This window comes from Tupaia chinensis, unplaced genomic scaffold (genome assembly GCF_000334495.1).
Source record: "Tupaia chinensis unplaced genomic scaffold, TupChi_1.0 Scaffold140548_1, whole genome shotgun sequence".
NCBI lineage: Eukaryota > Metazoa > Chordata > Mammalia > Scandentia > Tupaiidae > Tupaia > Tupaia belangeri.
In genome coordinates, this window is record NW_006200423.1 from 555,801 (window position 1) to 570,496 (window position 14,696).

General features: G+C 36.1%; 1 protein-coding gene across 1 annotated transcript in view; it reads left to right on the forward strand.

The window, feature by feature from the left end:
* The window catches only part of NDST4 (N-deacetylase and N-sulfotransferase 4), a 214,175-nt gene extending 204,042 nt beyond the window's left edge, over positions 1-10,133 (forward strand). The window contains exons 11-13 of the mRNA XM_006162790.3: positions 697-806; positions 5,377-5,479; positions 7,612-10,133. Of these exons, the coding sequence (XP_006162852.1) occupies positions 697-806; positions 5,377-5,479; positions 7,612-7,731 (333 nt within the window). The 3' untranslated portion in view covers positions 7,732-10,133. The remainder of the gene's footprint in view (positions 1-696; positions 807-5,376; positions 5,480-7,611) is intronic.
* The last annotated feature ends 4,563 nt before the right edge of the window (positions 10,134-14,696 follow it).

Sequence of the window (14,696 nt, forward strand, 5' to 3'; positions counted from 1 at the left end):
AAATCATGCTCTAAAATGCAAAAATGGAAAGCACTATTAAAGCTCCAGGAACATCATATATAACAAGAAATAAGAATTTGAGGAAAGCAACTATATCTTTATATTCTGCATTCCAACTCAGGGTGCAATTGAAGCTCCAGATGGTTGGCTTCTGCACTGACATATTTTTCAACATTCCTCAGGCAATTCTTATATGCTAGAGCAGTAAACCAATGGTCAGGAAGAGCAGAAATGAGCATTTCCTCCTTCCCCCTGCCATGGTCTATAAAACTAGATGGGTGATTTTCATCTTGATGTCCATGATTTCTAAGCTCATGGCTCCAGGGTTAGTTCCCAGGGTTTGGTAGACTGGGTAGTTATCTGGTTACACTACAGATGGAAAATTGTACTTCTACTGAAGTACAAAATCAAGAAATGTCTACATTTATTTCTTAATTCATAAAGTAAATTACAGCCTTTATATAAAAGGATTATAACTTGATAACTCCCAAGAACTGACACCTAAGGCAAACTTTAATTTTCATTTATTTGGAAGGACACAAGAATAGTACACACTAAAATATATTCTAAGCAGTGCATGTTTTCATTCTATGAAGACTGACCTAACTTATTATCACCATACCAGGTTAAGGGGGGCAGCTCAGTCTATTCAGTTTAGTTGGGTTCTTCATAAAGTGACTATTTTTGACTTCACAGTTGCTAATTATTGATGGACAGCAGCTGAGATCTGACCCAGCTACTGTAATGGATGAAGTCCAGAAGTTTCTGGGAGTTACGCCTCATTATAATTACTCTGAAGCACTAACGTGAGTTTATTCTCATGCTTGATTTCATTTCCATTATTTGCCATCATAAATTATCACCAGTAGGTGTGAATACAGCATCATTAATACTAGCTATGAATTTATACATCATTATGCTTCCCAAAGCAGTCAAAAGAACATTCTCATTATTCATGTAATGTCTCCCTTTCAAATACCAAGAATGCTTTCTCTTCCGAAGAATTGTAAGTTTTTTTCTATTAGGACAAATTCCCCTTTTTGTGATATTTTTATTAATATCAGTTTGATTAAACTTTTTGTATACTTTTTACAAGATAACTTACAGGGTAGGAATGCAATGCTGGCCCGGTCTAGGGGCATAGTCACTAACAAACTGAACGGCAGTGCTGGAAGTCACGTGGCTGATTTCAGGTTCAGATCACCAGGTTGATCAGAAAACACTCCTGGGGTGTGCAGACCTGCCCAGGATCCTGAGGAGGGGGAGGGTGCAGGAAGGAGATGCTGGCTGACGCTGTCCAGGGTGCTGCTCTGTTGCTTTCTCTTTGGCTACTGTGCACGTGCATGCTTTCATGCTGTCTATCATGAACAAAAAGAAATACACTTAAAAAAAAAAGAGAGAGAGAGAAAGAAATTCAGATAATCCTCATTCTTTCTGGAAAATGGAGCACTGTTTAGGGCAGAAATGAGAAAGGAGTACATTCATGTTCTATTCTGTATGTATTAAATTAGTGATAACCAAATATAATCATGTAAAATGTTCCACTTACCTATTGTTCCATGGAAACTGTCCTCACACCTACTGACATAAAATAACATCCACCATATTATGCTCATGGGTTCCATGAACCAGAAACTAGGCAAGAGACAGGTGGTTTGTCTTTCCCATGCTATCCGGGGCCACAGGTAGGAAGATTGGAGTATCTGGGTATGACTGAAATGGCTGGGGACTAAAATCATCTGGAGGCTTTTTCATCCCCATCTCTGGCTCCTGGACTGGGATGGCTCAAAGGTTGAGCTCAGTGGGACAAATTGGTATTCATTAGTGCCAGTTCAAATCCACTGGAAGGCAAATGAGACTCTACTTCCTGACAGTGTTGGGAAAGGACAGTCTGCTGAAGAGAATGTGGGATGGGAGATATTTTTGTCATCATCTTGAGAAAATAAAACCACATACCTGGAAAACTAAAAATGAGGGGCATCAGGTGGTGTAGTGGTTGAGGTGCTGGATCCCACAAAGCTGACTCCACTACTCCAGTCCTGGGCCCTCAGGCTTGAAAACACCGGGCACATGTGCATGCACGCCCAAAACCATGAGAGGAGAATGGAGAAGGGATTACTATGTGGCCAGACCCTCTAGGGGGGTGACTTCTCATTTTCTCTCTATACAACTGTACTTCTATCTGTCTCTGATCAAGAAATACACAAGCCCTATGCCAAAAATCTAAAAATAAATAAGTAGAAGAGGGGGAAAGACAAAATTTCCAAGCAGCAAAGACATACTTGTAAAAGGCATGTACTTTATTCATAAGACTCCCCCATATGGCCCAATATGAAGCCTATTCAATTTTAGACAAAATTCTAACAAGCCTGATTACATAATTTCCCAGTTCACAGCAGATTAGAATCAGCAATTAGACAATTAGAGAAAGTAATGGAGGAACAGGAAAAGCAGTAATAAGATTGGGTTGTTCCTTATCCACTAAAATAATCCTAATGAGGATTTTGCCTACACATGGAAATAACAACTACAAAGGCGTGTCCCTGCTGATTAAGTAGACAAAGCTTCCTTCATTGTGTTTTGCATTAATAGTTATGGATGCAAATTCGTATCTTCCTCTGCCTCGCAGCAGTTGTTTAGGCAATGGTTTTGTCGGGTTTACTACAGATAGTTGTTATGATTCAACAAACTTGTAAAATGATACTTTTGAAGGAGAGATTGCAAACAAGCACAAAATATATGGTTTTAATATCTCTCACACATCACAAAAATTAATAACTTCAGTGATGTTTGGCATAATAAAAAAATAATAAAAACAGAATGGCAACGAACTCGTGTCCTTAAAGTTGTCTCACAGTTAGTCAAGGAAAGCTTTGCATCTTAATTTCACAATTTCATGCCTACTAAAATAAAACCATAAAACAACGGATTGATAGAATTTAGAGAGGATAAACGCCCTTTCTTAGACCCTAGTGTATATAAAGTTGCCAATGCAATAAATGAAACCGGGACAGCAAAATACTGTGAATTCAAGGTTATGATAACCCTACATTAAAAAAAAATAGACTTTTGATATTCTGGATAGTTCTCCTTCCTTGCCATGTATTAAGCTCTCCCTCTCAGCAGCTGCTGTGGAGAGTTAAGAGAGACCGCAGCCCACCCCAAGACCTCTGCCCTACCTGAGAGCAAAGGAGATGCTCTCAGCATGTATATAAATAACTTGGCTTTGTTGCCAGAGCTGTTATTTTACCTTAATGCAGTTAAATATTCTCATCCCGAGGCAGAAAATGCTGTTTAAAGCCACCGTTATGCCGACTTCCCCATCTCATTTTACACAGCATGCTGACTTGCTTTTCCTCTTGGGAAATTACTGAGAACTAAAGAAAGGAGTGATGGGCAAGGAGCAGATTGAAAAGTCTAGGTTGGAAATGGCTCTGTCTTCTTCTTATCCATTTAACTAGTGATGTATCTAATTTTAATTGATAACATGTACTAGGACAACTTGGTCTGCAAGGATCAGGTCTCTAATAATAGGTTGGGCAGGGAACTGTGAAGAAAATTTCCCTCTTCCCCAAAATGAGTTCACATATGTGCAGAGGCAAATTGCAGGTGCATCGGTATTATAGGAATGGGCCCAGGGCAACAAAATATTCTACAACTAATTAACTTTACATCCCAGTCAATTATGCGTCATCCTTCTAAAACATCTGCTGAGCAACAAAAATGCAAACCTTTTCGATGTTTTATGCATGCGGCATGTTTTATTGTCCCACAGCAATAAATCTAAAATTTCCCTTCTTGTTTGGCTTGCTTTTTTATTTTTTTCCTACCTTGTTAGTCCTAAACAAAATTTTGTATATGTTTGACTTTAAACAACATAATTAGGCCACAGTTTTTTTCTTTTTGTAATTTAGTGCAGTTGTGGAAGAAAAGCATTAGAATTTTCTTTAAGAGCATAAGGACCTGTATAACCCAGTAGGATTATCTTCCCTCAGCAAAAGAAAATAAGAAGAATTCTCTTAAGGCAAGGCAGTGGGGCAGGGGTCATGAAACTGGTCTCACATGGGAAAGGCCCTGAGTTTGTGTTCCAGAACCTCCCTGAGCTTGCTGGGTACATGCACATACACGTTCTTGATCTGATTGTGATCAGGGGTGGGACACAGTGTGAGGTCCATGTTGAGAGTGCCTGTCTGTCTATCTCTGTGTCTCTTTCTCACTTATGTAAGAAATAAATAAACCAAGTTATCCAATCTTCCACTCACCTTTTGTATAGCTGTTGTCTGAAAAAAAAAAATACAATCGATTTATTTTTTACACTTTTTTTAGAGAGATTTTTGCTATAGGGTGTGTGCCCTTGCCAGAGACCCAGAGAGACAGAAAGTGAAAAATCACCCCCCAAGGAGGATGGCCTTGCTACAATCCTTTCTCCTCCATTCTCCTCTCAGGATTTGGGGCATGCATGCACCCACACCTGACTTGGGTTTTAAGTCACATCCAGTCTGGGACTTGAACCATGGTCAACTACATGGGAGTCAAGTGACATAGCCATTATGTCATCTGCTGGTCCCTATTTTTTTACATTTTTATTTCTTTTTTGCAAAGTGTAAACAATTGAACTTTTTTTTAAAAATGGCAATTTTTTTCAAATTGCAAGGTTTGATTTATGTTAATATTCAAAGAACTATACCTGCCTTACCTCAGCCACTTTAATGTATATTATTGAATAATTTCAAATAATAGTAATAATATATTTTGGCAGGGAAATTGCCTTTATAAGTAAATAAAGTATTCTAAAGGTCCCTGATGTATGGTCTATAATTCTGATGATTGTTTGTTCTTTGATCTTTTTGTTTTGATAAGTAAAATAAGAAACTTAATCATTTCAATGTAAAATTAGACTAAAGGTTTCATTGCAGTTTTCCATTAGAGTAGAACTATTTACAAGTGTATAATATCAGGGGCCAGACAATGGTACAGAAGATTAAACACAATGTTCTTTTTGAAGCAATCCCACATGGAAAGCTTCCTGGTTGAAGTAATGATGCCAGACGTGCTTGCCCTTGGTCCAGGGCTGACTCAAAGTGGGTGGATCATGGCATCATGCTCCAGCTGGAGGGTGCTGTCTCTCTTGTCCTCTCTCTCTCACTCGTGGATCAAATAAATACATAAATTTTTTATTTTGGTATAGAATAATATATGCTTTGTTTAGTATTAGCAAGCCTCTCTCGCATTAACTGAATAAATAGCTACAGAAATAAACTAATTGAAATGAAAGCAATGAGCATATAACAGTATATTTTCTCTTTCCAGTTGGTAAGGTTCTCTCACTAAAAACCCTGCCTTCAGTTGATAATCATAATAAGTTATCTCTTTTAGGTTTGATCCCCAGAAAGGTTTTTGGTGTCAACTACTAGAAGGAGGAAAGACGAAGTGCCTTGGAAAAAGCAAAGGCCGAAAATATCCACCCATGGATCCAGAGGTAATAGTTCCCTAATCTTTTAATTACTTGAGCACAACTCTGTGCATATAGTTGTTTCAAATCTAGTAATAAGAAGTCTGCTTCCATTTCTGTTCTTCCTCTGCAATCGATAGTTTCATGTATTTAGAAGAAGATAGAGTGAGAGACAAAGAATTCATATATAACCCTAGAAATTGTTTGCTGATGGTATTTATTTAAACACAAATATTCACTGAAAAGTATTTCCTTTCCAACTGTGTAAAACATTTAATGAGGGACCAGCAGATTGCATAATGGTTGCGTTGCTGGACTCCCAGGTAATTGTCCACGGTTTGAGTTTCAGACCCCACAGCTGAAAACTCAATCCAGGCACTTGTGTGTGTATACCCAAAATCTGAGAGGAGAATGGAGAAGAGGAGATTGCAGCGTGATCATCCCCCCCCCCGGGGGGGGTGAGTTTTTAACTTTCTATCTCTCTGTGTCCAGTGAGTACACATACCCATAGCAAAATTTTCTAAAAAACTAAAACTAAAACTAAAATAAAAATAAAAATACTTAAATGAATTGTTTACGAAGCCAGTGATTTTGGATAAAATGTACAAGTATTACTACTATGTAGTTTCAATACATTTAACCGATGTCTACACCAAACATGAGCTAATAAAAATGGAGAAGATACTATATAAAACAGATATGAAGCCCAGATTTATTATCAGATGAATAAGTTAGCTATGATCACTGATTTATAATACAACACATAAAACAATGACAGATTAAACTACAAAAAGGCAGGGAAATATCTCACCAGAAGCGAGGCTGTGAGGAGAAACCCCGACGTTGTAGACTAGCACTGGGAAACATGCAGCAATCCATGCAGCCAGTTATCAAGAGATGTCTCAAATGGCAGGGTGGGCAACGGGAAGATACAAGAGATTCGCATGTTACTATGGAAATAGAAGAGCCAGAAAATCCTTAAACTACACCTTTGAACTCAATAATTTCAAAAGAGTTTCAGAAAACACTTTAATCTGCCAAGAAATCAATGTAACGTTCCCACTACTACTATAAACATCTTAGCCCAAACTTGAAGTGTTTACAATCTGGTTTAAGGGAAGAAACATAATGAAATACCTAACAAATGGTTGAAGATGAAATGCGGTTGTCTTAAATCCATTTCCACAGTGTACACAAAAGTTGCTAAGGGAGTTTTATAGAAAATGATCCATTCGTGTTAAAATATTGGGGAGGGCTTAAGAGAGATGGAGCAACTTCGACAAGATGAAAAACAACGTGTGGGTTAATGTAACAACGTGTGAGAAAAAGGAAAGTACTTGTCTCTACCACTTTGATCAAAGACAGCACCACGCTGATTGGTGATAACATGTAGAAAATGACATCTAGAAAGAAAGTCCATTCATACATTTTTTTGCTTTCCGGAAATCTTTTTTCATGAAAAATAAATATAAAAGTAAAACCACTGAAGTATTTTATAATATTTTGGGGCATTTTTAAAAAATATTATTTATGTAGTGGGGGGGGATGGGAGGCATCTTTCCAGCTAGACTAGAATTACCAAAAAAAAAAAAAAAAAAAAAATCAAGTCCAGAGACCTTGAATAGTTTAGAAGCAGAAAGCACTTATGATTGGAAAAATGTGCTATGGTCCTAAATAAATACAGAAAACATTTATGTAATGTTGCAGATTATTTTCTGTAAACATGAATTTTATAGTTTTTGTAATTATTCAAGCTCCCTTTTTATTTTTATCTTAAGGGCCAATGTTTAAAAGAAATGTATGTATGACCTCTGTAGACTCAATTTCTCATGAGGTCTCTATTTCGCTCTTCTCTGCTATCATATCTTACCATCAATTTCTTTCTCTGTGTAGACATCATGAATCTCACAGTAAATATGTCTACAATGGTAGATAAGCAACATAGGAGATACCTGGACCTATTTTTATCTTGTAGCTATTTTTTTTTCAAGTCTTTCCAAAAGGTAAAAATGAGTAGTCCTCGGGAAAAAAGTACAAGAAATAAAAGCATCCTAGAAACATATAATAGAATTCCTAAGAAATGTAGATTCCATCATCTTGTTTGATGAACTAAAATCTTTTTTTATTTTTCAAGTCTTCTTTTTCTTTTTCCTTTCCAGTCTAGGACTTTCCTCTCTAACTACTACCGAGATCATAATGTGGAACTGTCCAAACTACTGCATAGACTGGGCCAGCCCTTGCCGTCATGGCTGAGACAGGAGCTACAGAAAGTGAGATAGCACCGGAGACAAGAATCGAGGCTCTCAAGATGCTTTCGCTATTACCCAGGAAAAACAAATCCCACAACATTTATCTCCTTGACGCACTTGTGATTGTCATCAGAGGACTGTGTGAATAAATTTCCTCCGATCTTTTTCATAAAATGAAACTGTTATATATGCACGTGCCGGCAACGATTAGCATCAATCCCTGTGTAAGCTTTTGGGAAATAATGTCATTATTCAGTTTCTAGTGTGGGGATCATAACACACCCCAGTTCTTCTTGTTAACCACAAGTTTTCAGAAATTCTGTGTATGACTGATAACCCTGATTATATAAAAGTGACCAATTAAAATTTTGAAGAAAAGATCAGGATTGCACTATCTGTAAATTAGGTTAATTAATCTGAATTAATGACTGACCTTTTCCCCCATCAATTTAATAATCTCGCTTTTATTATGAAAAGTTATATACAATTCCATACTCTTATTTTTGGACAATTATCATTTATTCTATTTAGCCCACCTACATTTTTCTCTGTTGCTTATTGTTTTTATAAACCTTGACTTTCTGAAGAGGTCGTGAACATATACTCAAGTTTTGGTGTGACCCCTTGTAAGAAGGAATTATCTAAAGTCTCCAATCACTGATACTACTCATTTATCTGTCAAAGGATGCTATTCTCAGTGAATTTGGCCTTAGGATTCCAACAAAATCTGTTAGTTTGGGGGAAAAGGAAAGAATGTGCAACTATGCCTACTACTACTATTATATGTGAGGCCGTCTTTTCAATGGGTCTGGAGCTTTCCACGCTATTAATCCTCATAGTTTCACCCTGACAATGATGTAGTATTTCTATATTTTTCCACTTTCCAAGGTAGACAAAAGTCTTTATTGCTAAACTATGGGATGAAAACACCAAAATGTGTTTGCAGATATAGTGAGGCATTGTGCCTTTATGTAACAGATGTCAATCTTTTTAAAGCATGGAGTTTTCATATATGCCAGTACATCTACTATTGTATTATAGAAGATGATGTTTTTAATGCCTATTTAAAAAATAAATATAATCTACAACTTACTTCTTCAAACATCACTAAATCACTCAGTTAAAGCCAATTTCCCTTTCACACCATTCAATAATTAATTTCTGGAAAAATGATGTTCTTTCTGTCTTACGGTTATAGGTTCTCCTTTATTTGGAGGCTATTGTCATTGCATTTTTAGCCCATTCATCAATGATGTTAATTTTTTCAGTGATACACAAGGTAAAATTGTAATAGAACAGTAAATCAAATTGACTTACATTATATTTACCCATCAATCCATACTTCCTCCTGAGTAATTTTTTATAGACTCTAGATAATGCTACTTTTCCCTGAATTTTGAGAAATTATGTTTGACCTAACTCAATAGGAAGCTGAAGACCTTTCGTTTTGTTTGTTTGTCTTTGTTTTCTTAAGCAGGCAAATCAAATTTGGGTCTTCTAAAGAAGAATCAGGGTTTTATCAGATTTTATTTCATAGTTCATCTTGATGTTTATTCTAAATTTTACTTTTTAGTTTTCCTGTGTTCTCAGCACATTTGGGAGCTTTTGAGCTTTTCCAGAAAATGTGAATTTTTCCTTAGTCATGAGTCAATGAAAACCACTACTTTTCTTATTTCCTGATTAACTGTGGGACTCAACTTCTCGACCTTGTGACTTGGGTGAACGTGTGTTTAAGCATTCCAGAAAGCACACTAACATCACAGTAATCCTGTATTTAGATCTCTGGTATTTGCTACATTTGTTCCTCAATTTTCTCCTGTTTATATTTTAATTCTTTCTTTCCAGAAATAGAGATTAACTTGTTTTCCCCATGTGGAGTAAAAGAGATATTTATAGAACAAAGAGGAAGAGATTTTTCTTATCAAGTAAAATTCATGTAACTCAAATTCCCCAACTCATTGCCATACTTTTAAGGAAGTAACTCATTTTTTTTTTTTTGCATTTTCTCATGTGTTCTTAAATAGTATACAGAATTATTTACCTGCTCCAAAATATCTGACAGCAAAATATTTTCTTACTCTTCTCCCTCATTACTTCAAATAGTATGTGCATTTTTCTCATTAAATTTGATAATGAAGACAACAAAATAAATTCTAACTATATAACTTATCTCCATGTCACAATAAACTACTTATAAGGACTCTGAGCTATAAGATTATAAGAAATTAGAAAAAAAATTAGTTTTAAGGATATCTGATATTTTATATTTTAATTTTCACTCACTGGTTACTTCAGAATTATAGTGTAAGATTTAATATATAATATGTGACTCTTGAAAATTTTAAATAAATTAAATCTCTAGAACTTAAATGACATTCTTTGTTTTAAACTTTAAGGGAATTTTTAAACTCATTAAGTAAGGTAGTTTCTTCTTTTATTATTTTACTTACTGCAATTTCCCAACTCATAAAATAATTATTGATTACTTCACATTAATGAAGGCAGAAACAATATTTGTTTTTAAGGTTTAATTAAAATATCATATATGTGTGTCAAATGCCAGTCTATAAATTATACTGAAAAACTCACCAAAAATAAAATTTTGTTTGTATTTTACAATGTTCTATTGAGAATTAAATAAGCAAAACCCAAGAATATTAGTGAGAAAAATGTATACATTTTCTATAATTGTATTTTTTTCTATATTGAAATATCATTATTCAAATAAATATCTGAAATATTTTATTTTATTTGGGACAATTTTCACATATTCATCCTAATTTCACCTTAAGTATTTTTTTATTCTTTTATCTCACTATTTAAATGTGATATATCATCCATGAGTATTATTTTTAATTACAGACAACACTGATAATACATAATGTAATAGTATCTTTAAAATTCTGTTTTTGCTGGCTAGATACTATATTGATCATTTGCCTGATAAAGGTACTTCACACAGTGTTGGCCAATGATTTCATTTTTTTTAAGAATTATTTATTGTATGATAATAATAATAATTATTATTATTTTTTATTTTTGCTATAGACATATGTGCTCACCAGAGAGAGACAAAGAGACAGAGAGACAGAAAATGAGAAATCCTCCCCGGGGGGGTGGTGGCCACACCACAATCCCTACTCCTCCATTCTCCTCCCGGGGTTTTGAGCACACACGCATATACAATAATAATAATTATTATTTTTTATTTTTGCAATAGGACATATGTGCTCACCAGAGAGAGACAAAGAGACAGAGAGACAGAAAATGAGAAATCCTCCCCGGGGGGGGGGTGGCCACACCACAATCCCTACTCCTCCATTCTCCTCCCGGGGTTTTGAGCACACACGCATATACTCTTGGTTTGAGTTTCAAGCAACAGGACCTGGGACTTCAGCCGTGGTCAGCCATGTGGGAGTTCAGCAATGTAAACATTATGCCATCCTCTAGTCCCAATTATTAGGATTTTTAGTTTACTACAGGTTGTGTGCACTCACCAGAGAGAGAGAGACAGAGAAGGCAAGCTGCAAAGTCTTAGATTCAAACCGTGGTTGACCATGTGTGAATACAATGCCTCAACCACCATACCACCTACTAGCCCCCAAGGTCTACGATTTCTAAAGCAAAGACATCTAGTAGCCTTACAAATAGAATTTTTTTCCTCAACAATAGGATCACAGCTTAGCCATAAATACATACATTTGTTTTAATATATAATATATGCAAATGTAATCACATATGCATATATGTGGTGTCTGAGAAATTTCAACCGGTGTTTGATCACCTAAGTAATATTTTCTGTGTTAGCCAATGAGGTGGGTGGAAAAAGCAGAAAAAGAACTCTGTATTTACTAAAGTTGTTAAAATAACCTCTGTAGTACGTCCATGACATCATTGGTTCTCACTTCACAATAAATGTATACTTCTGGTATATAAAAATGATGCCCTCTAAAACCCAAAGTTTTATCCAATAATTTATCCCTTTCCATCTCCCTTATCTTTGTTCACTGTATACATGTTCCCTGAATTCTAAACATATAACAAATATTTCCAGAATATTATGAGCATGAGCTTCGGATAACCAGGTTCTTATTGAGTTCTACCTCTCAAGGTTGTGTGGCCTTGATAATTTGTGGAACTTCCCCAAGCCACAGTTTCCTCTTCTGTGAAATAGAGACAATAAAGTATTTATTCATTGGGTTATGGTAAACATTAAATGAGAACATTTTTAAATAACTTAGCAAATACTTGATGTAGCTGTGTTGGAACATATTAATTTACAAAAACAACGTGTAGTGTTCAAACCACACTCTTTTTCATCAAGCAAGGACATGATTTCTTTGCTACCTTCAATAATACAACATGTGTGTCTTACAACTATAGTTATTCTTGGTGAAAATGAGAATCCGCCTTCCTTATCACTATCTCAGAGTAAACCTCTTACTACTTCCTGCTGTGTTCTGATGGTCAACATTCACCGCGATGCAGTTCTATCTTCTGTTGACGTCTTTTTATCCTTTTCCTCCTATCCAAGTCTAGTCTTTATTTTTCTCCTCCTGTCTATGACAAAAATGTCAGTTTATTCGGCAGAATATTTCCCTTGTACTTTCCCTTTTTATCTCTTTTCAATTTCTTTGCAACCCAAAAGATATCCTGTCAAGAATATCTGATGTAGAGTTACAACTTTCTTAAACCAAAGTCACAAAATTTAATGAGACATGTATATCATATGGAAGCAAATGTAATTAAGAATCAGTACTACTAATTTCTAGACACTTAAAAATTATGAGAAATTTTATTGAAACTTCTTATAAGCCTTTATATCCAGCTTTACTTCCTAATAAGATCTTTTCACAAATGAAAACATTTTATTATATTTAAATATAGTTTTATCAATATGTTTTAATATTGTTATTTTCTACTTCTTTTTCCTATTGCATAGACACAGTATTTAGGCCTAAAATAATAAATTTATATGAAAAATCAGACTGACTGCAGTGGCACAAGGGAAGTGCAGTGTCAGTGATGTCAGATCCACATGGGAAGGTCCCAGGTTTGTGTCCAAAAGTTTCCCTGTGCATGCTGGGTATCCAGGCTGGTTGAGGCTGAGGGTGGATTACTGTGTGAGGGGCCTGGGCAGGTATCTCTCTCTCTCTCTCTCCCTCTGCCTTTCTCTGTTTGTCTCCCTTTCTCCATGTCTTTAAGAAGAAATAATAAGGGAACCAGCAGTTAACATAATGGCTATGTCACTGGACTCCCACATAGTCAACCGTGGTTCGCGTCCCGGACCTGGTGGCTTAAAACCCACGCCGGGCGTGTGTGCATGCGTGCCCAAGATCCCAAGAGGAGAATGGAGGAGAAGGGATTGCAGCATGGCCATCCACTCTGGGGGGGGTGATTTCTTGCTTTCTGTCTCTCTGTCTCTCTCTGTCTGCCTGGCGAGCGCACGCGCCCTATAGTGAAAAACCTCAAAAAAAAAAGAAAAGAAATAATAAAATAAAATGAACTTTAAAAAATCTGGTCTAGCCTATGATAAATTGGAGACTTTATGATCAACTGCAGATTTGACAACAGGCTAGACACATGTGGATGTCCACCCAAGCTCCTGAGGGAGGACTGAAGTGAGGGGATCCTGGCATGATGAGATCTTGTTAAGAGTGCTTCCTCTGTCCCTCTCTCTCTATTATTAAATTTACTTCTATCTTTAAAAATTTCGCTTTTTTAATATATACAGACTCATAAATCACTGAAGCCTTGCACATATTAGATACTCAAAAGTTTCTTGAACTGTATTGAAACATGTTGAGCAGTACTATTTTACATAGCCATTTTCTCAGCCCTAATTTCTATCATCAATGTTCTCATTTGGTCTACATTCTAACTTCTAGAAATTTCATTTAGAATTTTCAATGCTAGAACTTCAGCTCCAAACTTACTGACAAATTCCAGATCTATTACCCTATTACACTTCTGATTTTCATCTAAATATCTGCCTCACATCTTGACCATAGACTTCCAAAATTTAACTCTTCTGCTTCCTAGGAAAAGCTGTATTCCCCCTCATTATTCTTTTCCTTTTTGTAGCTACCCAAACAGACCAAGCATTTAGTTCTAGGAATCTCTCTCATCTACATGTCTAAGTTACACTGGGTCTTTTCACTCTCCCTCACTCATCCGGAGTTGTGCAATAAAAATATAATGTGAGTCACAGATGGACGTTACCAAGGTAATTTTACAGTAACCATGTTAGTAAAAGATGAAATTATGTTTACTATTTAATAAAATATATCCAAAATATTATATCACAGTGCATTCAATATAAAATTATTATTAAGAATAATTATATCCTTGTGTTCATGCGGAATCTTCAAAATTCAGTTTGTATTTTGCCCTTACAATGCATGACAATTTGGAATTGTCACATTTCAAGTATTCAGTAGCCACACAAACTAAGAGCGACTATATTGGACAGGACAACTCGGACCTTTAGTCTCCACATCTACTTGTTTCAATCTCCTCCTATTCAACTCACTGGTGAAAGAGGAGTTCCCAACTTAGAGTGATGAGAGCTGACTGAACACGCAGCACCCAAGTATGGGGAGATGGGGGCAACAGCACTTTGTCATGTGTACTCACAGCCCAGGGAAGAGGATCTGGCATGCCATGCAGGCCCACAAATGAGCTCCATCTGGGAGCAGAGTGAACATCCAGGAACTGTGAGATGTGGGCTTCATAGTACTTAGAGAGCGAGGTGACCCATAGTTCCTGCAGGAAGATGAGACTGGCTTATTTGGATAATTCTGTAGACTGACAGGGAACTAAAACCTGCTAATCTAAACACATCTCACCACTGTGCTACAAGCTCTCCCTCATTTCTTCTCTTGTCATAACAGCTCTACAGGAATTTTCACTTCTCCAAGTAATCCACCACACTATGGATGCAATGGTCTTTATAGCTTGTAAATAAGTTCATGCCATTTCTTACCTTAAAAATC